This window comes from Phoxinus phoxinus (genome assembly GCF_949152265.1).
Source record: "Phoxinus phoxinus genome assembly, chromosome: 2".
Taxonomy (NCBI): domain Eukaryota; kingdom Metazoa; phylum Chordata; class Actinopteri; order Cypriniformes; family Leuciscidae; genus Phoxinus; species Phoxinus phoxinus.
Window position 1 is genome coordinate 6,823,064 of NC_136877.1, and position 25,780 is coordinate 6,848,843.

The 25,780-nt window shown below is 38.5% G+C and overlaps 1 protein-coding gene across 3 annotated transcripts in view; it reads left to right on the plus strand.

Moving 5' to 3' along the window:
* The window catches only part of LOC306990694 (inositol 1,4,5-triphosphate receptor associated 1-like), a 58,416-nt gene that overhangs the window by 15,594 nt on the left and 17,042 nt on the right, over positions 1-25,780 (plus strand). For all 3 annotated transcript variants that reach the window (XM_079597877.1, XM_079597878.1, XM_079597879.1), the window contains exons 11-18: positions 5,066-5,168; positions 5,276-5,399; positions 6,494-6,959; positions 17,066-17,284; positions 22,332-22,438; positions 22,615-22,679; positions 23,823-23,996; positions 25,686-25,763. In XM_079597877.1, the coding sequence (XP_079454003.1) occupies positions 5,066-5,168; positions 5,276-5,399; positions 6,494-6,959; positions 17,066-17,284; positions 22,332-22,438; positions 22,615-22,679; positions 23,823-23,996; positions 25,686-25,763 (1,336 nt within the window). The remainder of the gene's footprint in view (positions 1-5,065; positions 5,169-5,275; positions 5,400-6,493; positions 6,960-17,065; positions 17,285-22,331; positions 22,439-22,614; positions 22,680-23,822; positions 23,997-25,685; positions 25,764-25,780) is intronic.

Here is a 25,780-nt window from a genome sequence, read left to right on the forward strand (position 1 = left end):
CGACCGGAGTAATCTGGTGTGTAAACAGGAAATAAGTCCGTCACTTTCCGGTCCCACTAGAAACAAGTGCTTGTCGAAGGTTCCTAGGTCCGTAGCGAATAAGCATTGGGGGAATGCAGACGCTATCTCGGCTGGTTGATTGAGTCAAACGGTTTGTCGCATATTTGAGACAGTAGGCGTTAAAGGGTTAAATCTCTTGTTTCATTAGAATGAAATACAATTATGTGAATTTAAGTGATTAAACGTAACAAAGTTCAAGTTCAGGGACCTTCAGGGAACAGGTGGAAATTAAACATAACTTTAATCGTTAAATAAACAAGCAACAAAACGAAAGGATAAATGCAGCCGATAAATGTCCGATAAATAAAACGTAAAATGTCCGACGGCTCCGGCCCCACCCTGCTTCATACCACAGTAATGTTAATAAAACTTTAATATATGAGCTCATCCATGAACATGATTTCTGCCTATGACTCCCGTCGGCTGTGGAGGTGAAAACAACAACTCCCATGATTCCACGCTAGATTCACTGCATCATCAAGCTGTGCCTTTGTTATTGTTTTGAATAAGATACCTCTAGTGGTGAAACTTACATATTGTGCCTTTAATTAATTTAAAATGAGACAAAACATGATTTAAAGTGATCGTGATGCCACCTTGGATCCTTTTAGCAAACTGGCTCCATAAAAAAGTAAAATAGTTTATCTTTTCTTGTTACTAATGATAATTCTTTCTCTTATAATCATGGACTAATAAAAGTAGGACTTCAATATAAATTCTCTGAAATTCAAGACTTGCATTGAAGGAGGAAACTGAGTCGTATCTAGGGACCGGAATGTAAAGATTTGTGTCTTGGGCCAATAAGCTTCCACTTAGAAACCACTCGAACACCCTAGAAACCTGAGCATTTTACAGGCATCCACAACATTACAGCATGACGCCAATCTCACAGTTTCTTTAAAAAGCGTAAAAATTTTGAAAGTTTGAAGACTTTACCTTTTCTTTATAATTTAGTAATATTTTCTGTAGCTTTGTCAAAGCACTGAGTCTATGTTCTGTAAAGCAGTTGTTGTAATGCAGGTAGATGTCACACGATATTTGCATATTCAGATATCACTTGCATGTCTTTATCACTTCCTCTGAAGTGGCATGTTTTTGCTGAAGTTCAGATGCTTCTTGTTAAACTTGTGTGTGTTCATTAGTGGAAAGAATGTAGATTGCTGTTATTAACAGGGTGCCGAAGACAAGCCAGTTTCCTACTCATCCATAACATTTTAGGAACTAAATCTAAATCAGAAAGAGGCAGATGTCCAAAACATACAGGCTGAGAAGGACAGGCTCATTCTTCAGCTGCAGCTCATTGGAGCATCAGGCGAACCGGCACACACACACACACACACACACACACAGCAGTAGCAGCCCGGAGAAGCATGAGAAGGCTTCTCCTTAAATGGTCAAAGCTCCCAGGAGTCACGGGAAGGCTGGTTCAGGGAAAAAAGTCAGGGAGAGGAAAAGAGAGAGGACGCTGACGATTGTGGAGCTTTGAGGAAAAATATCAACAGCACAAATACAAAGAGGGCTTTGAAGGGAATAGTGTGCAGCATCTTTCATCATTGTTGGCCAATCAGGTAGAGTTTCAGCAAGTTTTTCTTTGCATGGATTGATTTGTTCTCTTGAGACTAGAGCTTGCGGTGGACACTTCCAGAGAGAAGCACTTTAAAGTACACAACATGGTTTCCTGGGAGGTGTGACATTATTTTGTGTATTAAAATGTGGAATCCGATGGCGTGAAATGCACTTTTATGATGGACAAATTGACACATTCTGGTCATGTATACACAAGTCTGAGACCACATTTGAAATCTGCCATTCAATCACCATCTAATTTAAACGTGGACATAAACAAAGTTTTAGATTCTGCACTGTTTCTAGGTCGCTGGTTAAATATGCATATTTGTCTATTTGTGACATTGATCATGTGACTCCAGACGGTCAGATGTTCTTGTTTCCACTGAAGCTCAAGCTGCTCTTTGGAGGATGCATAAATCATGCAGGACAACATGATCATCAGATTTTACACAAGCGTTATGTCAGATTGCATGGTGCTGTCATAAAGCTAAAAAAATAAACCAAATAGTACACTGAAAAAAGTGGTAACCTTCATTTATTCCTGATTAAATTTAGTTTTGTTGATTTAACCCAGTGTATTTAGGGTACGTTTACACGACAACCATGTACTAAAAATGTAAAAGTATTTCCTTCACGTACTGACGGCGCCATTGTCGTTTCACACGGATCTACAAAATGACTAAAAACGCTGTATTCTGCTGCCAGGCCAGTAGTTGGCGATATCACTTTGTAAAGAAACACTACGCGCCTATAGACGTAATGCATAATACACATGCGCATGACGTCACCGTTTTCACAAACTCGTTTTTGTAGTTTACACGGAGACGATAACGGTATAGTTTTCAAAAAACTTGCGCTTTGAATCCCGTTTTCAAGTTTGCATTTTCATGCACCCAAAAAGCCGTTGTCGTGTAAATGAATGGCTAAAACGCATAACAAGTTTGACGTTTTTAGTTCAAAATAGTGTCATGTAATCGGCCCCAGGTTCATTCTTTGATGTCAAATATTGTTTTTTATTATGTTACCACATTCCGTATTTTCTTCAGTTCTGTGTACAATGTTCTAAAATTCGTGGCATTTTTTTATTCAACTTTTTACTTGCATTTTATGCTGAAAGTGTATATATGCAATTAAAAAAGAAAGTCCAAAATGCTTTTCCACAAGTGGTCCCATACTTTTCACCCCATTGTATTCTTCACCATCTTTCTCAAAAGATGTAAAGGTGAAATTCTGAAAATGGCCTTTATCAGTCCATGCTTTTCTTTTGTGCACCAAAATAATGCAGAAATCTAGTTTCCCCATTTAGTTGCTGTTCTTGGCAGGTTTTTGGTGATGCTCACCAGAATCGCCTCTTTCTCAAATCTTTTACAGTGACTGTATAGCAACCACTTCCTCTTTCACGCAACCAAACTTCCAGCAAATCTGGCTCCCTGTCTCTGTGTTACATAACCGGTGAATGGAGGGGGGGCAGAACATGCACTTTCTCATGCAGCCGCGTCAGAGCTTTTGCCATGAGGTAACGCTGAGGTCATCAGGGCCCCGGAGGGACGTGCCACCGAGATGGCCTTCCATCCTCCCCAAAATTTATAAGAGTTGAGCTCTTAGTGGTGACAGTCAAAGGCCAATTAAAAATAGAACCGGTCAGTGAGAAGAGAGCCTTCACTGACCACAGAGAGAGAGAGAAAGCTCACAAATAGACTCATGGCCAGCAGGAAATAATCAGGGTGATTCGATTACACTGCAATATTCATCTGCGTGTCAACGGGCTCCTGGACTCCTGCTGGCTGGCCTCCCTGTCCGACTGAAATCATTTAGAGTGCCCTACCATCTCTTTATCCTTATATACAACGCATTATGCTTTTTCAGATTTACCATATTCTTGTCGTAGTCTTGGTTATTATGATATTGTTCAAGAGCTGAAAGTGAGGCTGACATTGAATCTGACCCTCTCTGGACTCTATCCATAGAAAAGTGTGGGGTGTTTTTGAAAGAAGCCTCTTATGCTCACCAAGGCTGCATTATATTTGATCAAACAGTAATATTGTGAAAAAATTTTTTTTAAATACATTTTAAAATGTCATTTATTCCTGTGATGAAAAGCTGAATTTTCAGCAGCCATTAGTCCAGTCTTCAGTGTCACATGATCCTTCATACACATTTCTTATTTAAACATTTTGTGGAAACTGCACTCTAAAACATGCTGAGTTGTTTTAACCCAATTTTGGGTCAAATATGGACAAATCCAACCATTGGGTTACATTTTTAAATTGCATTTTTGATCCAACGTTTGGGTTTGTCCATATTTGACCCAAAATTGTGTTAAAACAACCCAGCATGTTTTAGAGTGTGTGATAAATATTTTTCAGGATTAATTGATGGATAGAGAAGTTAAGAGGAGCAGCATTTATTTATTTATTTATTTTTAACAATGCTTTGTCTTTTTTTCAAAGACAATTTGCAAATGTCTTTGCTGTAACTTTTGATCAATGTAATGCATCTTTGCTGAATAAAAGTATTAATTTCTTTCTTTAAATCATAATACTGACCCCAGACTTTTGAATGGTTGAGTAAAAATAGAATTGGTCACATAGTGGAGAGTGAAAAGTAGCTACAGACGTTGCAGGCTGGACTTGAACCTGCATAATCCACATGACCACTTATTTCATAGAAGGAGACATAATGTAGTTTTTTTATTTTCTCATATGTTAGCAGTAAGGGAATAGTCTTATAAAATGATTGTGAATGGCACAAGAATTTATTGGAAATGTTTTAGTTTACATTTAAATCATTGAGTTTTTGTTGCAGACTTATTGGCAAATAAATATTATATATAAAGAAATATAAATAAGAAATATGGGCAAATCTGAGCACGTTTTGAGGCATTATTGAGATCTTCGCTGAAACGCTATAGGAGACACATGTAAGATTACTGGGATCTTTTTTCAGGAGAGAAAAAACTCAAGAGCAGGAATTTAAGAAAAAGTCTCCATTCAATCTCATTGCTTTCTTAAAGAAACATTCCAGACCTCATTTGAGATTTCTCTTTTCCTATGAATAGGAAAAGATGACTGTGTGCTTTTGAAACTGTGAAACTCTCTTGTCAAGTATGTTTCATCGCAAAACATGATTCACACATTCCCATAAAAATCAAGCCAATATAAATCCTCAGTCCTGTGTGGATTGTGGAAAAGATTGTTTTTATATTGTGCATTTAAAACCGCTATCTCTTCCTCTCAGAACTAAAAAACATTCTCTAATTTTAGGAAATCCTTTTTTGATTTCATCACTTTTAAATGTCAATGATATTTTGAATGGCCTTTTCTGATAAGATAATAAAACACAGAGTACAACAGAACAGAGGAAAGATCCTTGAACTTTCATCTGGCATACAATCATCATTGAATATGTTTATATTGTGTGTTTTTTTCCTGTTAAGGTCAGCAAAAACCCAACTGCAACCCTAGTTCAGGACCCAGGTTCACCATCTGAGCTTTGGCTGAAACACACTGTCAGTGTGTGTTCTGAGCCCGTGTCTACAGGTAATATCTGAAAGCCATATGTCCTAACTGTGTTTGGCTGTGTTGTGTAATTGAGGTATTTGAGACATCTCTTTGTCTGGTTAACATTACTGGTTCCTCTCCATCAGGTCTTCCATCTGTGGGAGCGATCAGCCTGAAGAGTCCTGCTTTACTCTGTACTAAGATCTCCTTGCCGGAACCGTCAGCTTGTGAAGAGCCCACGCCACACAACAGACAGGAGAATGTAGCTGGGTCAGTGTTTACATTCCTCTACCTCTTACAGGACAAGGCTTGTGTGTGTTTATGTAAAATCCTCACACAAAGATGATCCAGCTTGAGGTGAGACTGTGCAGGAACCAGAGTTTATACTGTCGCCCACCGTGGCCCCAATAAATTACTTTGACTCCCAACTTTTAGTGTTGACCGAAAACCCCAAGGACACACTCTTCTTAGGAAATGTCTCCATCCTATTTTGCTGTATTCATACAAATATTTAGGGACCAGAATAAATGTATTTGAATAAGTTAATCTTGCACCATGTTGGTATAAAAATACCAAGAAAAAGAAGAAAAAAATATGTTGAAAAAATGATGTCAACAACATGAAGTGCATTAAACATTACATTATGTCAGGGTTTTGGTGAAGGAACTACAATAAATAGTTTTGTATTAAAAAAAACTATTTTTATTTATTTGATAAGAAAATAAAACTTTAATTTATTAAATATTTTAAATATATGATTAAATATTTTATTTGTTAATGTTTTGTGGCCTCTCACTTTTCCATGTAATTATATCCTTTATGAACTTACATAAGCAATAGGAAGTTTTAGTTTTAGAAATGAAAATTGAAAAGATAAAAAAGGATTTAGGGAGAATCAGTGAATTATGAATAATTTACTGTCATTTTGTGAATATTAATCAATAAAAATGCAACTGTAGTCTGATTCTGAGTATTTAAAAATATAATTTAATATGAATAAAAGTATTTTTTTATCTGTTTTCGTAATCCAAATTACATATAGTTACTACCCAATATTGTCACCAGAACATCTCAATGCTCATTGTGCAGACTCTTAAACACCACCAAGCGACCTCTCAGGACAACATAATAACTAACTAGCAACCAATAGGACACCATAGTAACCACTAAACATCCTAGTTAATAAGCATCTCACAGTAGTACCCCAAAACAACTGCATAGCAACACCCTGGCAACGCCTGGGTTTGTTATGTGCAGATACCACTCACATTTTCATTCATAAGTAGTATATTATTATGTTGTGTTGTTCTGGATTGAATAGGTCATATTCCCTCAAGTGACTTTTGTTTATTGTTTTCCTATAGTTTAGACCAGCCAGCAAGCAGTGACAGCTTCTTCCCAGAGGCCAGTGGGAGCACCTCAGCCTCAAACAAGGAAAAGTGCAGGAGTCCGGATAAAGAAGAGGCTGGATGTCAAGGAACTGAGCTACAAAACGGTAGAGGACAAACAGCGAGTTCTGGGAGGTGCCAAAAATCAGACTGTTGTGATAGAACAGAGGCCTTAAAACTTTTGAACCAAGGACAGTCTTCCAAGTCAGCGGACGGTTGGGATAACCAAGGATTCGGTTCATCAGGGGAGAACCAAGTAGAGGATACCGGGAGGTGTCAAGAGGAAACAGAGGAGTCAGATTGCATTGGGAGGAGTCAAGAGGAATCTGAGTACAGTGGAAAGAGTCAAGCAAGGACAGGGAACAGTGAGACTCAAGAGGAACACAAAACAAGTGACACATCTAAGAGTGTCCAATCTGCTGATCTCACTGACACTCCAGGGGTGAGTTATATCCATCAGTTATATTATCAGACACATTGTTGAACCATATCATTTTATCTGGTACTGATTCAGTGTCCACAAAGAGCTGTTTGGATATATTTACTGATAAAAATGCATTGTTTACTGAAAACTCCTTCATTTAATGTCCATTACACCTTTGGAATCAATTGGCAAAAACCTGTTATTCTCCTTCCTCCTTTTAACCTCAACTCAAGAATGTTTTACCCATTTAAGGAATGCACCTTATCCAGGGTTTTGGTTCTCATATTCTGCTGGGTGTGAGTGTTTTTGTATGATCTAAGACGGTGTGTCCAATCCTGTTCCTGGAGGGCCACCTTCCTGCCGAGTTGAGCTGCAACCCCAATTAAGCAAACCTGAAACCTGAAATAATCAAGGTCCTCAGGTACTTACTATAAACTTCCAGGCAGGTGTGTTAGGGCGGGTTGGAGCTAAACTTTGCAGGACGTTGGCCCTCCAGGAGCAGGATTGAACACCCGTAATCTAGGAGCAAGGCCAGTAAAGGCGGGCGTACACTGTGTGAGTTCAGACACTCGGGAGGCAATTGACCGTTCGCAAAGACCCGCCCTCCTTAGTTACTGTCGCTATGTCTGACAAGCCACGCCACTCTCACGCCACACCATGTTCTCACGCAGTGAAAAATACATCGCGGAGCAGAGAGGAGACTGACAACGAGCTGACCGACAGGACAGACCAGCTTACTTTTGGGTTTTACTTTTGACATTTTAAACAAAGTCTCACCTTTCAAATTTGTTCATCTTTTTATAAGAAATGTAAACAATAAATACCATTTTGTGGCTCTTTAATGTGTCTGTCAGATCGCTGTAGAGCCTCAGTTAAAGCTGCTCGTGAACCGATCATCTCTTCCTTCTAGTTCATTTACAGCATCAAAAAAACATGAATGAACAAAACACTGTGTCCTAACTACACGCGACGCGATAAAATTCCAGCGACAGCAAGTGTGTCTGTCCACACTAGACGCGACGCGACTGTGAGACGGCACACGTCAATCAAAAAATCACAGCCATTCAGAACAGCGTGTGGGCGGAGTCTCTCTGTGAAAGCGCACTGCTGGTCCGCACTCGCATTGGAAATGGGTAAGGACATAATCAAATCAAGAAATAACATTATTAAAAATCAAAACATTAACAAAATATACTTATTGACTCATTTTGTTATGAAGTACAGTTGTATGTTTGCATAGAATTCAGTTTGAACGCTATATTATATGCTTTCAAAATCTGAGGTAAATTATCCATTAAATTATAAATTATCCAGTATCGCTTGCGGCGTCGCGTCGCGTGTAGTTAGGACACGGTGTAAGAAGGAATGTTGTTTTAACCGCGGAAAGACGTCAGTACACTCCGTTTTTCAAGTTTAAATCCTCCCATGTTAATGTACTAAGTCTCCTGACTGCTTTGTCGGACAAAATGGCGGATGGCGAAGTATGATTGGTCAGATCACCTGTTAATCAAGCTCCCTGCGAAGGGTCAAAAAATATTTTGTGCTAAAGAGGAGACCGAAGCTTTCAATGTTGCTGCTTTAGCTTCAGATAGAAAAAAGAAAGATAGAATTTTTTTTATAAATGTGCAAATTAGAGAGAGAGAGAGAGAGAGTGTGTCAGTGTATGCACATGCTGTGGTTGCTGCCACTGGGCTATAGCTTAATAATATTCATAGATCTAGCCAATGTGACGTGGTTGTGTAGGATCTGGCAATAGAGGACAGCCTATTCACTGGTGTAAATAGGGCAGACTCGCCGATCATGTTTAAAAATGGTCGGGAGGTGCTCGTAATTTCTCTCACACACAGCGAACCGCGACAATATGACAAAAAAAATCTCCTGCGAGCTCGTATGACAGCAAACATCGCACTGTGTGCGCCCGGCTTCAAGGGTTCACAAAAGGGACATCCCTAAAAAAAACATCTCAATCTGTCCAGTGGTCCCATTTTGAGAGTCCTGACTTACGACCACCTGGCAGGCAATTAAACATTCAAAAATAATTGAAAAAAGACCCTAAACTATTTTCAAAGACCAGAATCAGTCCTTTCTATCGCCATTTTAATGCGTGTTTTGGGATATTGCATAAAAAGTGCTGAATGAAAGCAGCTAGATGCATTTAATAAAAACACACTCTCAGCTGAGGCAGATAAAAAACAATTTTGGTAATAAGATGTGCAGAACCTACGATGGAGACACATTTATTGAATAAATTCCTTAATCCAGAACCAAAACTTCATGTTAATGAATAATTAGTTTCGAGAAGATTAGCCCCTTTCACACAGGAATCCCAGTAAATTACCGTAAAATTACCATAATGACTTTACCGGTCAATGAAAAAATTAGCTGTTCACATAAGCAATGGCGTTCTGGCTTTTTTACCGTTAAGAGACCATTCACACATCATCACCAAAATAGCGGTAAATTCTGTGATGTCAGTCATCGGAAATTATCTTTAAACGCTGCGCTGTTATAAGTCTTCATTCAGCCGCATGAGGAGAAGCGCTTTAGTTTATGTATCTGACTTCGTACATCCGGTTACCGGTAATCACCATTCTGTGTTTACACACACCATCTTGCCTGTAATTTAGTGGTAATATTAAAAAAATTCATACCGGTAAATTGCCAGAATCGATACTGGTATTTTTGAAAAAGTCCTGTTCACACATGATCTCTCACCAGTAAAGTCTGTCTGTGTGAAAGTGGCTAATGTAAACTGACCAATATCTTTGCATGGAAATATTCTGAAATATTCCTCTGGTTGTTTCTGAACTTAAAGACTTCCCGCAAAAATAGAGTATGTAACTACTGCAGATTGCTTGCAAACAAACAGAAGGTTCCTGAGAACTTTTTCTGTGCAAACTCCAAGCTGCAAATAGTTTATTATATTGAACAAGTAAGCCACAGAATCTTTTACTTCCATTTGCCTTCATATTCTGCATCAATCTCTCTAGAAATGACTGTTTTGTTCTCTTCAACCCACTGGATGGAAACACTGTTTTATCAGAAATTGCTTTTTCAGAATTCTAATTATTAATTTAAATCAAATGAAATAAAACCTGATTTCGACTTGACTTGATCCATAAAGTAACCAACATCTAACAACACATCAACTGACTCAGAACACCTCTGAATACCAGCATTATTTCATTAGTCATTAATACGACTTCAATGTTATGGAGATGTGTGGGATGAGTGAAGCAGGTTTTGTTTGTGCTTATTAAGGAGATCATACAATCATAATGACTCAAATGTGAACTCTCTGCCTTTCACAACATGTAAGCACTGTACTGTTTCTCTTCCCTTATAAGACATTCACCAAAATAGCCTTGGTCTCTGAAATTGTCTCCTATTTTGTTTGGGTGTACAGGAAGCCAAAAGATAGCTTTGGTAGCGTTTAGATGAGATGAGAATGGATTTAAACGAATATGGAATGCATTCCTTTGGGAGAATGAAGGAGTCTCCTTTCTCCCCGATCTGTATCTTGAGACCAAGCTGTGTTTATACTCGACAGACAAATGGCTTTTACACAATTGAAACTGTGAGCCCTGTTATGATTTGCTGCATTAATGACTCATGCATATTTTTAGACGTGTGTTTATGGTGGAGAGAAGATGTTAGAGGTAATATAGGCAAGTGCTTCACTGTTGATGTTGTTCACACATTTATTCTGCAAAGAAGAGTTTTTCTGCTCTTGATGTTGACCCTTTTGGCACTAGTCATCACTGTAGGAGTAGTTTTGTACTCTCTGTATAAGATGGCATCAGTAACTGTTACTTTGATTAAGGGAAACATTTCCTCTTGAACCTATTTGGGAGGCGGCAACAAAAGATTGGGCTTTGTGATAGGACAAATGCCAGAGGGACAGACATGCATACTGTTGCGTTAGACATTTCTGCAGCAGTCTTTCGCGTGTCACAGTCACCAAAATGATTAACTTATTCACGGGAGAAAAATCAGAACGACAACCATCATCTCTTTTTCTGGGAACTCTCTACCACAGAACAGTTTATTTTGCGCATGCTCATAACATATACAGTGCACGCAGGCACGCACAACGACGTCACTGTGTATACTATTTAACATGGCTTTGCCACTCATATTGTGATATATACTTAACACTCCCACTCAAAGACATGTTTATATCTTTCTATAGTGGCAAAACAAAAACAAACAATACATAACTCCAAAATAAAACATTTGGTATACTGGCAGTAATCTCAAAACAAAAACTTCTTCTTTTTACATCTGCCAGTTCACATTATTTATTTTCCAAACAAATACCCCTTGAAGTTCTCAAACTTAGCCTTTGTCACTGGCTTGGTAAGGACATCAGCTACCATGTTTGCAGTAGGGCAGTATTCTATAGATATTTTCCCTTCTGTGTGTGCAGACCGTACAAAGTGATATTTAATATCTACGTGTTTACTTCTCTGCCTGCATACTGGGTTCTTAGACAAAGCTATCGCCCCCTGGTTGTCCTCATATATCTTGACTGGTACATGCTGGTTACTACTATCAATTCCTTTAAGTAGTTGTACAAGATACATACTCTCTTGAGTAATGGCTGCTAGTGCCATATACTCGGCTTCACAGGTGGATAATGCCACCGTTGGCTGTTTCCTACTCTTCCACGATATGACTGGACCATTTTCAGTTAAGCTGAAACAATATCCAGTTGTGCTCCTCCTATCATTTTTATCGGCTGCCCAATCAGCATCACTGTATCCCTCAAGCTGTAGGTTTTCCTCACATTTCCGGTAGTGTAGTTCTTGATCTATAGTACCCTTTAAGTACCTCAGTAGGTGTTTTGCTGTAGCCCAATGCTGTTGCTTTGGTTCTGCTAGGTGTTGTGATAGTTTACTAACAACCCAGCTCAGGTCAGGTCGAGTACATGTCATAATGTATATCAAACTACCTACTATCTCTCTATATCCTGTTGAGTCAATGACTTCACCCTCACTGTCAAAGTTTAACTTTTGCTCACATGGGGTGGATCTCGGTTTGCATTCGGACATTCCAAATTTCGCTAACATCTTCTCTATGTGTCTCTTTTGGGTCATTTTGATCTCTCCCTCACTCTGTATAAAATCAATACCCAGGAAGTATTTAAGTGAACCCATATCTTTCATCTTAAACCTTCTCTTCAACATTTCTTTTACATCACTGAGTAAGGTGTTGTTGCTCGCTGCTATGATTAAGTCATCTACCCATACTAACAAAATCACTTTCTCGTTCTCAGATTCTCTGCTGTAGACACAATGATCAGCATCATTTTGTACAAAACCATTCTCTGTAAGGTGATCATGCAGTAACATGTTCCAGTTACGCCCGGACTGTTTTAAACCATATATTGACTTATTGAGTTTACACACTAAGTGTTCTCCTGTTTTTGATTTCGTCTCAAAACCTTCCGGCTGCTCCATATATACCTCACAGTCCATCGGAGCATGGAGGTAAGCAGTCTTTACATCCATTTGGTGTAGGGTAAGATCCTCCTGTACAGCCACCTGCATTAATGCTCGGACAGAGGTCATGTTGGCTGTCGGTGAAAAGGTCTCTTTATAGTCAATCCCTTCCACTTGACCATACCCCTTTGCAACATATCTGGCTTTACAAGTCTCAGATCCATCTGGGCTCTCTTTCACTGCATATACCCAGCGACCTCCCACTGCTTGTTTACCTCTTGGTAGTGGCGTCAGAGTGAAAGTCTCATTCTCTATCAGAGAGTTAATCTCTTCTTTCATCGCATCAGTCCACATTTTTGACTTCTTAGAGTCCATAGCATCTCTAAATGTTTTAGGTACATCATAAGCCACTCTGTAAAAAAAATCTACATTTTCAGCTTTATCATTATTACACTCAGCTTTACACTGGTACTCATTAAGGTATTCTGGAGCTTTTCTCTGTCTTGTGGGATACCTTCTTTCTTCCTGGCCCTGTTCACTCTGAGTACTATCTGTCTGGGTCGGACCTTCCTCAGTACTGAACTCTTTACTTTCCTTAGGCTGTCCATGACCTTGATTGACTACCTTTGGTGATGTATCTCCATAACTCTCAATGCCGTCCCCCATGTCGCAATCTGTTTGAGTCTGGCTATCTGCGCTACCTTTGGTGATGAATTTTACCAGCCTATGTTTTAGAACTTTTCCTGTCTCAGGATAGTACACATTATATGCTGGACTATATTTATCATAGCCTACAAAGATCCCCTTTTCACATCTAGAATCCAGTTTCTTCTTATCCTGCTTATATACGTAGCATTCAGAGCCAAATATCTTCATGTTAGATAAGTTAGGTGTTTTTCCTGTGAAAACACGGAAAGGTGTCTGCTCTAGCCGCTTACTGTAACACCTGTTGCGGATTTGAGCTGCTGTCTGTACAGCATATGTCCATAATTGCTTTGGGAGGTTACTCTCCAATAGCATGCATCGTGACATCTCAAATAAGGTTCTCCAACCTCTTTCGGCAGTTCCGTTCTGATGAGGGGAGTAGGGTGCACTGGTCTCGTGCCTTATCCCGTTACTCCTAATTAGGGACTGGAATTCCTGCCCAGTAAATTCTGTACCGTTATCAGATCTTATACACTTTATCTTTCCATATGGAGCTACGTCTGCTATGAATTTTTCTGTAGCTTTTGTCGTGTCACTCTTTGCTTTGATAAAGTATGAAAAAATCATCCCACTGTAATCATCAGTAAATGCTATCGCATACCTGTGTCCATCTTTATCTGCTGGTTCTATAGGGCCGCATAGGTCTGTGTGTACTAGCTCTAGTACGGTTGTAGCTTTAGCGTCTGCCTGTCTGTTTCTACTTTGTGTAAATTTGCCCTGTGTGCATATTTCACAGTTTTGATTGGACTTGTCATTTTTCCCTTTTATCGTCATTCCCTTAACTACCTTTTCTAATTTTGCAACATCATCAAAATTACAATGACCAAGTATCCTATGCCACGTTTGAATGTCATGACAACTATACACATCATCAACATTTTCATTTTCTACAGTGTTAAGATAATACAGCCTACCATACACGTCCATTTTGAATTTGGTACCGTTCTCGTGAATCAGCCAATTATCACCGTCCTTGAAGTGCATCTCGGCTCCGTTAGCTGTAGCTGATTTGACTGAAAAAATGTTTTGTGGAAACGATGGGATGTATAGTGCTTGCTTTAGCCTCGTTTTCACTTGCCGTCCCTCGCTGTCCAGCAAGTAGACTTCGGCGTCACCCCTCATCTTCGCCATCCCGCTCACCTTGGTTCCGTCGGCAAGCTCGATCATGTGATCCTCGGGCCTGAAGCTCTTGTCAACTGTTTTGAACTTTGTGGCGTCGTTGATCATGTGTGTTGTAGCGCCGCAGTCGACCATGAGACCCATCTTGTTTCCTCTTTGAATGGGACAGTCACTCATCTTGAAGAAACAGAAAGATGTAGGCTCTGCCTCTGTCTCTCCATCTGCTTTCTTCACGTAGTCACGGCCTCGTCCTCGACCGCGTCCCTTTCCTCGCTGTGGTGTGTCCCATTTTCGATCATCTCTTCTCGCCTGAGATTCGTCGGGACATGTCCTGGCCATATGTCCCTTTTTACCGCAGGTGTAACACTCGACATCAGTCATATCCATTTTCTTTCCTCTCCCTCTTCCACGTGACCTCGTTGTCCCGCTAGTCTTCATCACGTTGTCGTCTTCTACATTCACGTCACTTTTCGCGTATTTTTCAGTACTCTCGTAACTTCGCAGTTTTGTTTTAAACTCGCCGAACGTTACAACGTCATTAGTCTGAGTGATGTGCACGACAAATGGCTTGTATGAATCAGGTAGCCCCTTTACTACCATGGCTATCTGAAGTCCATCACTAATATGCTCGTCTGCTCTTCTCAATGACGTAAATATAGTCTCTGCTCGAATAATATAGTCAGTTACCGTTTCATTGCTAGCCTTATGGAGTGAGGAAAGTTCACAATACAAACTCACAACGCGGGGTTTGTCTTTTCCGGCGTAGTGTTCGCGAAGAATTTCCAGTGCTCTTCTTCCATCACGTTTCGCGTCCCTCATTATCAACGACAAACTCTTGTTATCTAGGCATTGCACTAGCTCTGCATATGCCTCTCCGTTCTTTGCCTCATCTTCCGCGAGAGCTCCTTCGTCTCCTGCGTCTATCTGCGGGTCCTCCAAAATAACTTCTCTGAGGCCACGCAACTCCATGTGCGCGAGGAATCTCGTTTCCCAGAGTTCGTAATTTTTCTCGTCACCGTCGAATAAAAGTCGGAACCACCTTTGGCCTAACTGACTGGGCCCATAACCTGTTGCGTTAGACATTTCTGCAGCAGTCTTTCGCGTGTCACAGTCACCAAAATGATTAACTTATTCACGGGAGAAAAATCAGAACGACAACCATCATCTCTTTTTCTGGGAACTCTCTACCACAGAACAGTTTATTTTGCGCATGCTCATAACATATACAGTGCACGCAGGCACGCACAACGACGTCACTGTGTATACTATTTAACATGGCTTTGCCACTCATATTGTGATATATACTTAACACATACATTTTGCCATGAAGATAGGCAGTTTTACATTGTGGTTAAGAGGTTCTTTTATTAAAATAATATACACACATTTTGGTTATTTGTAATGTAAAAAAAAAACCCACATTGATAGTTATACTACTGTTATTATTTGGTGTTCTCTTGGTGTTACAGGTATTCACCAATATGAGTTGTTGAAGGGGTGAAATTAAAATAAGAAGGACCTTGATTTTTTAATGCTTGTTTTGTCTTATTTTAAAGGGGTTGATTATGATTTCACTTTTCTAACTTTAGTTAGTGTGTAATGTTGTTGTTTGAGCATAAACAACATCTGCAAAGTTACAACGCTCAAAGTTCAAAGCAAATGGAGATATTTGCTTTTAAAGAAATTGCTTTTTAAGGACTACAACAAACGGCTGGTAGAGACTACACGACATTCCTCCCGGGTTAGTGACATCACAAACCCTAAAATTTACATAAACCCCGCCCCCAGGAACGTGATTTATAGATTATCATGATATAATATTCTAATCAATGACTAGAAGATAACTACACATAAGCTACATACATTTATTAACTAACCATTCAGAAATGTCCTGTTGCATTCTACATGTTGTCACTTCTTCTTCAGTCTCTCCATTATTGTCTGACTCCGGTTTGACTATATAAGGCTAAAAGTTGAAGCTCCGCCCTCTGTGCCGGGAGCAGCAGCTCATTTGCATTTAAAGGGATAGACACAAAAACGATGCGTTTTTTTGCTCACCCTCAAAAAAGTGACAATTTTAACATGCTATATAAAAATATCTGTGTTGAGCTAAAACTTCACATGCACACTCTGGGGACATCAGAGACTTATATTACATCTTGTGAAAAGGCCATTATACCACCCCATTAAATAATTTTAAGACCCCCTTGAAGTTTGTCAGCCCTTCTGAGAACCACTGATTTAGTGAGCATGTTGGCCGATAGTATATAATGCCAAAATATATACATAATAAAGTTTAAACACAGCAAATGAGAGGCATGAAATGAATGAACACTCTTTTAATGTAATGCACAAATTCAACAGAAATAGGTACTTTTCCATAAAAAAAAGCTAGGCTTGGCTAAGTGTCATTCGTTTAATCAGGCTAAGCGGACTTTCGCTATTTGATTGTTTTCATTGAGGTACCTTGAAGTTTAGTGTATATATATATGAATATTGGGTTGCACTTTATTTTACAGTATGTGCACTTACTTGTACTTACAGTGTACTTACCTAAGAAAGTACTGGCAATATAAGGTAACTACATGGGGTAAGGTTAGGTTTAGGGATAGGCTCAGGGTAAGTACCTAGTTATTACCCAGTTATTGCAATTACTGCAAGGAGTTTTTAGTTGCAATGAGTACATAGTATGCACATGTGCAACAGGACTGTAAAATAAAGTGCTACTGAATATGGCAATCATTCAGTAGCATGATGTTACCATCAATGTACCACGGTACTGCCACAAACACTACTATTTTGTAAGAGACTGTATAAGATTTTTTATGTGTTATGTTGTGTTGTGTGTCTGTACAGGACCAAGAGGACCCATCTGCTGTATGTCAGGTCACACGCTCACAGGGTGAGCAAACTCCACTAAAGAGAGCTCAAAGTTTCGTGACAGAGTCTGTCACCCCGTTTATCTTCCCCCACACACGCTCTCGACCCCCTCTCAGCCCTGCCATGCCCACCCTGCCCGAGGAAGAGGAAGACTCCCCAGAGGAGCTCGAGAGTACATCCAGCTCGCCCTCCACAGTGAGTCTAACTATGTTTTTCACATCACAGACGTGACGCCTTTTCATTTCATCTCAGGTCCAGATCAGGCTTTTCACTGTAGAAAATGGTTTAAAGGAACACTCCACCGTTTTTTTTTTAATAGGGCTTATTCACCGTCTTTCCTGCATTTAGATAGGTGGGCAAATGCATTTTTGTCTCAGTGCATGCATTTTTTTAGTTTGGCAGGGTCGCCGCTAGCTTAGCTTAGCATAATGAATGGAATCCTTTGTTGCCAGCTAGCATGTCCTGAGTAAAAGTGATAAAAAAGTGTTTAAACCCCCCACCTAATTACTTCTTGTGGCCTGCGTATTAACAACGCGTACAAATAGCGATGCAGATTAAGACTAGGCGATTTGCAGATATTGACTTTGGACTATATTAGAGTGAAGCACAGGCGAAGCACTGTTACTTGGGCACAGAGATATCACGCAACACCTGAAAAACACCTGTAGTGTTCCTTTAAGTCTAAAGATATGTAGTAATGGAACTTCTGGGAGGATAGACATACATTTTGGCAGATTTTTTACTTTTGGTCAAAACGTGACCTGGTAGGTGGTGCATGGGTTCTGATATATTGTTTGTGGGCGCATTATGTTGATGACCCAAGATGGAATCCAGCTTCCATTTAAAAGCTATCTTCACACCAACATTCAGTCTATAAGATCAATGCGGGAAAAACAGCAGGGCAGCGGTGTGCAACTTTCTGACATCCACTTGTCATGGAGAAGAAAGGAAGTCAAACAGTATTTGCATGTTTTCAGACAGGTGTTCAGATTTTTGCATTTGCTATGGTGATCAAGAGACAAGAAAGCTGGTTCCAGATACTTCCTTATGGAGCTCATAATATGACAAAATGATTTGAATTTGAATGGTTTACATTTGAATTATTGACAAGTGTAATCTCACAAAATACAATTTTATGTGGAATTTTAAATAGTTCTGAATTTGATTTCTTTAAACGAATATTGAACATTTGAAATTTAACTAATTGAAATGTTTTTATGGCTGAATTTTATAGACATTTATTTTCAAACAGCTATTTTTTTGTTCTGAATTCTTAGACTGCAAATATTCAGTTTTAAAAAATACAGATTTAAGTTTTCAAGATGAAGAAGAAATTCGAGAAAAATAGTTGAGTTTTATCCTTTTCGAATCCATTCAGCCGATCTCCAGGTCTGGCGGTAGCACTTTCAGCATAGCATAGAATATCATTGCGCCTGCTGCACCCATGGTACGGCAGAACAGTTCCTTGATTATTTCGCTATAATGAGAGTATAGTTCCTAGTCATACTGGCTTAGAAAATCGCAACTTTTAATTTTCTGTCGGTCTTAGTACACGGTGTAACTACAGAAGAGTCAAGTTTTAAATAGGAAAAATATTTAATCTCTTTGGTAAAAAATTTTTTAGAGAGATGCTAACGGTCTAATCAGATTCAATGATCTATGCTAAAAGTGCTACCGCCAGACCCGGAGATCGGCTGAATGGATTCAAAAACGGTAAAACTCGAGTTGGAAAATTCCTTTAATACCAGGTGTAAACAGGGCCCTAGTTTCGGTTTTCTTTTTTGAATGACGGATATAGGCCGCTGACACCTGCTGGTATAGACAGTTATTTCTTCACGCTGGTTCAGAATGTACCTGCTAGTTGGCCGTTGTCTTTAGTCTTTGCGTTGTTCAAGCATAACTTTCCGGTCGAGGCACAGACGACGCGAAGCGGCAACACAGTCAGATTTCATTACGGATTGTTCTTTGATGTCGGTTTGGAGTGTCACACGGCCTTTATTGTTTGGCCAGCTTTATTCACAGTGCGATTAAAAAAAGATTAAGACACCTCTCTTTAAACATTTTTTTATGATTTATGGCATGCAAAATTCATTTTGGTCTGAACAAACCAATATAAGTTGTTTATCACACCAAATTTTCATACTGAATATTTGTCTTGGTGTGAACAGGCCTTAAGCCAGAGTTTCCAGTAAAGTTGTGTACCATTTTTTATTCTAACTCTCTACCCCCCCGTCCCCCATTGTTTCTTGTCCTATGTCTGAGTGGTTGGTCAAACAGTCCCATCTCAAACTCATGTCAGTAGTTGAGATATAACAGACCCATTCTGACCTCTATGGGGTGGAACTGTACATGTTTTTGTACCAAAGATTTACGGTACGGTCTTTTAGTGCTCACATTTGTACCGAATGAATGCAGCATTGTTTTTACCACCGCATGTGCTGAACTTATAATACATCATTCGAAACCCTGACATAATATTTATATCAATATTTTTTGATGTCATGAACATATTTAAAAAATAATGGAGAACAGTGAGCTGCTGCGGGAAAAGTGCACAATCCAAGTTTTAATCATGAGAACATAAAACCGTACCTTATCTGTAAATGTTAGAAAGTTTTTCCATTTTACAAAAAGGCTCATGCAACTTCACAGACTTCACTGAAAGAGCGCCGACACACGCACGCACGTCAAACAGACAGAGTGCGATAATTCTGACTAAAATATGCATTTCGCTAAAATATTTTGCATTCAAAAGTGAAAGCACTTCAAATCTATTCCTCCATTTACAACAGCACCATAAACTGCAGTTCGAAGAGTGTGTTGCATAGACAGATTTTTTTTATTTAAAAAAGAAAAATGAAGCAATTTTATTTCCCCTCCCTTACCTTATAATTCTGTGCCACATAAATGACTGGTCCCACTTTATATTAAATGCCTTTAACTATGCACTAACCTTTAACATAAATAATTTGATACAATGCACGTATTGCATACATACATGTTTTTACCTTTTACTTGTATTTACAACTGCCTACACCTGTGATTAATTTCTGTAATTACATCTATAATTACACTGTCCCGACCCTTACACCTTAACTTACCCTTAAATCTACCTGCACCAAACCTGTCCCTAATCATACCCGAATCCAGCCAAAGTGTCGGTTACACTTTATTTTAAGGTGTCATTGTTACAGTGTAATTATATATTTAAGTACTGAGTAATATCAACTAACTAACTATTAACTACATGTACTTACTATAGGGTTAGGGTAGGATTAGGATTTGGTTGAGGGTTGGTTGCATGTAATTATGCATAATTTACTGTTATTACTATGGTAAGTACATGTAACATGTAACAAGGACACTGTAAAATAAAGTGTTTTGCGATACAACATGAACACATTAAGAACATTGTACCAAACAATTATTTTTTATGTAAATGCGTAGAGGTTAACCCCTTAAGCGGCACCCCCTTTTTTTTAACAGACATGAAAATGCACATTCCGAACTTAAATGGTTGTAATTCAAGAATGCTTTGGAATATATATGTGGTCTTGTTTTAAAGAAGACATTTTGGCAGATTTTTGTAGAAGTGAAATAAATTAAGTTAAACAGAAAAAAAGTTATAGAAGTTTGAGTTTATGAAAATGTTATAAAATAAATGTTTTAAACTAAATAAATGTTTAAATAAATAAATTTAAACTAATAAATGTTTTATTTTATAAATGTTATAAAATTTATTATTCATATTTTATATAAAATATATATTTTCAAAACCTAGTGGACTCTAAAAATCAAAGCCAAAAATCTGAACAAGTTGTCTTTCAAATTTTAGGTTGATATCTCAAAAAATAAGCTTTCAGTGAGATTTTGTTTGGGCGCAGTACCAAACTTTTTCACTAGTTGACATTACTGCCCATATAAGGGCGCCTCCATTTCCATATAACCATCTCCAGTAACCATCCTTTTGAGCAGAGGAGGAAGAAAATGAGTGCAATCTTTTCCTGAAAGACAACATTCCACTCTCAATTAGGATTCAGATATTATCAGTACCCTGATGCCAGAAAGGATGGGTATTTGAAATCCTACTGGTTTGAAAATGTCACGTTAAGCAGTTGCGAATGTATCGGTCATGGCCTGTGAGTGAGGATAACTATTGCCCCACTGAAGACGAGCTTCAGGACACAAGCAGGATTTACTGTTCTGTTTTCCTTGTGGAGACCACAGACTGTTTGAACATTAAAGCCTGTCAGGGGTTGTTGTTTCATTGTGTTATTCTTGAGTGAGTTCAATCCACTCATGCAGTGACTCTTAAAAGGTTGGGACTCAGATAAGACCACTCTTTAAAATCATATTACACTTCAGTTATCTAATCCCAGAAGAAAGGCCAAACAAATAAAGCTTCCACTCTGCACCGACAGACAGCAAGGACTTTAGAGCTGCATTATTCACTGTAAAAAGTTATTGTTGGTTTAACATAAAAAAGTAAGTTACCTGGTTGCCTTAAACATTTTAGTTCGTTGAAATTAAAAATTTGAGTTAATACAATGAAGGAGATTGGTTTAATTAACATACACTCAAAATATGATGTTAGCTGAACCACATTAATTATTATAAATTTGATGATTATGGCTTACAGCTTATGAAAACCCCTAATTCAAAATTAGAATATTGTGAAAAGGTTTTCATAAGCTGTAAGCCATAATCATCAAAATTATAACAAATAAACGCTTGAAATATCTCACTTTGCATGTAATGACTCTATATAATATATTAGTTTCACCTTTTAAGTTGAATTACTGAAATAAATGAACTTTTGCACGATATTCAAATTTTTTGAGTTTCACCTGTATATGTAAATACAGAAATGGATTTTAGAAAAATAGAGAAAGTCTTCACAGATCAATTGTAGATCAACAGTATAGTTACTGACATTGAAAAAAAGAAAAACAATGTAATTGGATGATTGCAAAGACTAATATTTAGCTTCCTCTCTTAAAGGGAATGTTATCAGAGCATGTTGTTTTTCCCATGGGATAAAGCTAAGTGTTTTGAGTTGGTATGTGTGAGATTTTCTTAGCAGGGGCTAAAAAAGTACAGTACAGTTGGAATAGTTTCCATACTTCCTCAGGACTGAATCACACTTTGCTCTTGATTTTCTTTTCTTTATCCACTACAAAACACTACAGAAATTGTTGTCTCCATATCCAAGTGTGTTGAAACCCTTGTGTTTCTTTTGCAGTACGTTCCAGTTGAAAGCAAGATAGTAAATGTAACCATGACTCCACCAGCAATCGTGCTTCCAAGACAAGTCAGCAAGCAGGACCCCTGTCCTTTGGAGAAAGCAAGGTATTGATGTCGTAGACCCATTACAGGATTCCTAAAAATCTGTTTTGATTTATTAGCCTTTAAACTGCAGTTTTAGTAATTCAATCATTGTAAAAAGCTGCTAAAATAAGTCACTGTATGTACTTGTGCTGAATGTGAACTCCTTCAGCGTTGTGATTTTAATCTGTGTGTGTCAGACCACACAGCCCTAGGCCTCGTCTCTCCCGAAACTCTGCATCATCATGTCCCATCACCACAGTGGGTATGTTCAACTATACATGTAAACATACTGTTTTAGATATTTTGTAGTATTTAGAGATAATTCTGTTTTAATATGGCGTAATTTGCAATGTAAAAATAGTCATGTAAAGTAACTCAATGGGCCAGATTTACTAAACAGGGCAAAAATAGTCAATGAAAGTGGAAGGTTCTGCTCTAGATCTACTGACGCAGCCGGATCGTTTTCATAATAACCAACGCAATCTACCAAGAGCCGCGTAAATTAGCGTCTGGTTTAAGATATGCTTTTTGGGCAGTAAAACCAGTAAATTGAGTAACGCAAACCTTAGTAAATTACCTTGCGTGATTCATTTAAATACTCTCCTCCCATACATTTAGCATCTGAAAGGAAAATTCAGGTCAGCCGCAAAAATAACTGTGTCCATGCCTTTTCAGTGCTCATTTTTCACCGCGTGTCTTTAAAGATACACTGTGTAATTTTTTAAGTTAATTCTTAGCAAAAACCACTTTGTTCTTTCAAAATTATATGTGCTCATTAATGTATAATTACTTCTACCAACCAATCAAGTATTCTCGTAAGCGTAGAATCTGCCATTTATAATACATACGGGTGAGCTGCTCAAATGGGGGAAGCCATGTTGCGCCTCCATCTTGAAAATACATTAGCCAAAGAGGGACATACCTGGAAATTCAAGCTTCTCCTTTCGCGTTTTTACACTCAGTGGCACCGTGACGAATGCGAGCGGGATATTACTCGCGACTGCCGGCAGATTTGAAATAATACGGCCACCGTAGGAGTTAAAATGCCCTCGGAACGGGAGGGGCTAGAAAGTCATATTCAGTTGGTAGTCATATACAATTTCACCGCTAGATGGGAGTAATTCCTACACAGTGTAGCTTTAATAAGTCCTGACAGTCGTTTTTTAACGGCAAAAAAGGGTTCGCGCTGGCGCAAGCTGTTAGTAAACCTGGCCCTATGTAAATGTGATTAATTCTTATATTATACATTAGGGATGGTTGTGATAGAAGGAAGCGTACAAAATAACTGAAATGCTTCCACTTTGATTTCTGTTTACTTTGTTTCTCCCCTGAGATGAGTTGGCGGGGTGGTGTGTTGTACGTTGTACAGCTGTGCTTAGGTTGTGTGTGCTCATTTGTGTTTGAGATGATGATGGACACGTGATAGACCTGGTGAAGGATCCTCTTCCTGAGCTGAAGTTGTCTGAAGAGGACCGTCAGAAGAATCTGGAGCTGCTCGACGAGGCCAAGAAAGTCAGCGATCGCTTCCTGCAGCGCAGGGGCCGGCGCTCCACCTGCAGCCTTTCGGACTCCCCCACAGGTGACAAGATTACAGCCCCAGTTAGGACAGTGCTTCTCAAACTGGGGGCCAGAGAGGGCCTTTACATTTAAACTTCATCTAACCCTTTAACTGTCACACTAAGAAATATTTTTGCCAAAAATGATTTATTGCTAAAATTGTGTTCCTGACACCTAATTTAGCCACTTTTCAGTGTTGTTTTTTTTTTTTTTCAGATGACCCATTCACTAAGCGGACACACATTTAGGGTTATTTTCGGCATGAACTGACAAGTATTAAGCATTAATGTAATTTTTCATTTGCGCAACTGAAGTTGAAGTTTTTTCATATAAAATGAATTATCCGTGAATTAGTAAATGTATTGTTTGTAACACATGCAATAAATGCATTGTAAAAAGCGCAACAGTCAACGTAATATAATAACAATCTAATCAAATTTAAATAAACAAATACAACAAAACAAAATAAATAATGATAATAATAGTAAATATTACACATAATAAACATAATAGATTGTGACAATCTGTATACAATTTAAGGTAAAAGACAAATATTCAATGGTATATAATAGAAATATAATTGATATGATATGGTATTGGTAACAAAGCATTTGTTGTTCAAACAAAGGAACAACTTCTCATCCTTAGAATAGATGCATTTTAATATTTTTTATTATATTTCACATTCAATGTACAAAAGAATAAATTAGAATAGAATAGAATATCAAACTCATACACTATATGGACAAAAGTATTTAGACACCCGATTATTATACCAAAAGGGACTTTTTTCTAAATAAATAGACATTATTAATATTGAGTTAATCCCCCCTTTGCATCTAGAACAGCTTCTACTCGACTCGGAAGGATGTATATGTATTTAGTTATGGTCGTGTTGCTGAGCTAGCTAGCGTCCAGTTACTGCTTACTGCTGATTGGCCACAAGTGTGTTTTGGTGGTTAGTCTGATCCACTTTCAACAGTGTTACTCAGAATTCACTTACTGCACCTTTAATTTTAAAAAAAAGTCTGTCTTCCTGTTTTAGTGGAAATTACATCAACACGTTGAATAATGCGTTTCAATGCACTTCAGTGGAAAAAGATTTCCTTCAACAATAATGTTCCAGTTTCAGTCATGCAGTGGTTTTCTAGGCAGTTGCGCATATCATGTTACAGTGTTTAGGTTTTACATGGTCTTTCTTAACTGAAATTTAGAGATTGTCTCATGTTAACATATATAATGTTTAAGTCTTGTTTCTATAGCTTGAGAACCGTGTATTTTATCGTTTTATCTCAGTCACACGTCCCATAGACTTTGACTGTAAATGCAGTACTGTAAACTCTATTTCCTGTGGTAACTGACACCCTGTCAAGTTGTCAAACGAGCAACTGGACAATTACTTGGGTACAGTACATCAAATAATTTCCCATTGACAGTAAAAATGAAGAACACTTCTTCCAAGTGGTGAATGTTTTTGTTGCGATCTTGAAAAGCTTGTTTATTTTCAGCTTTTGCGATTTCCTTGCTAATCAGACGTTAACATCATGCCCGCATGTCCTCAAATGTCTTGAGCACCAGCCAAAATTCCTCCTTTATCCTGCACACCAGCCACAGCATACCGACTTGAGCATATTCACAGGTCGATTAGAGATAAAGCGAAGTAATATCCAAACTTTGTCCAAAAATGGCTAACGTTGTCTTTGGGTTACAGCTCTCTCCCCGAACCCAACGCCATGCTCCTCCCCCAGACTATCCAGAAGCAGTTCCCTCTCCGCACCCTCACAACTAGGTACCATGCTGTGCTTT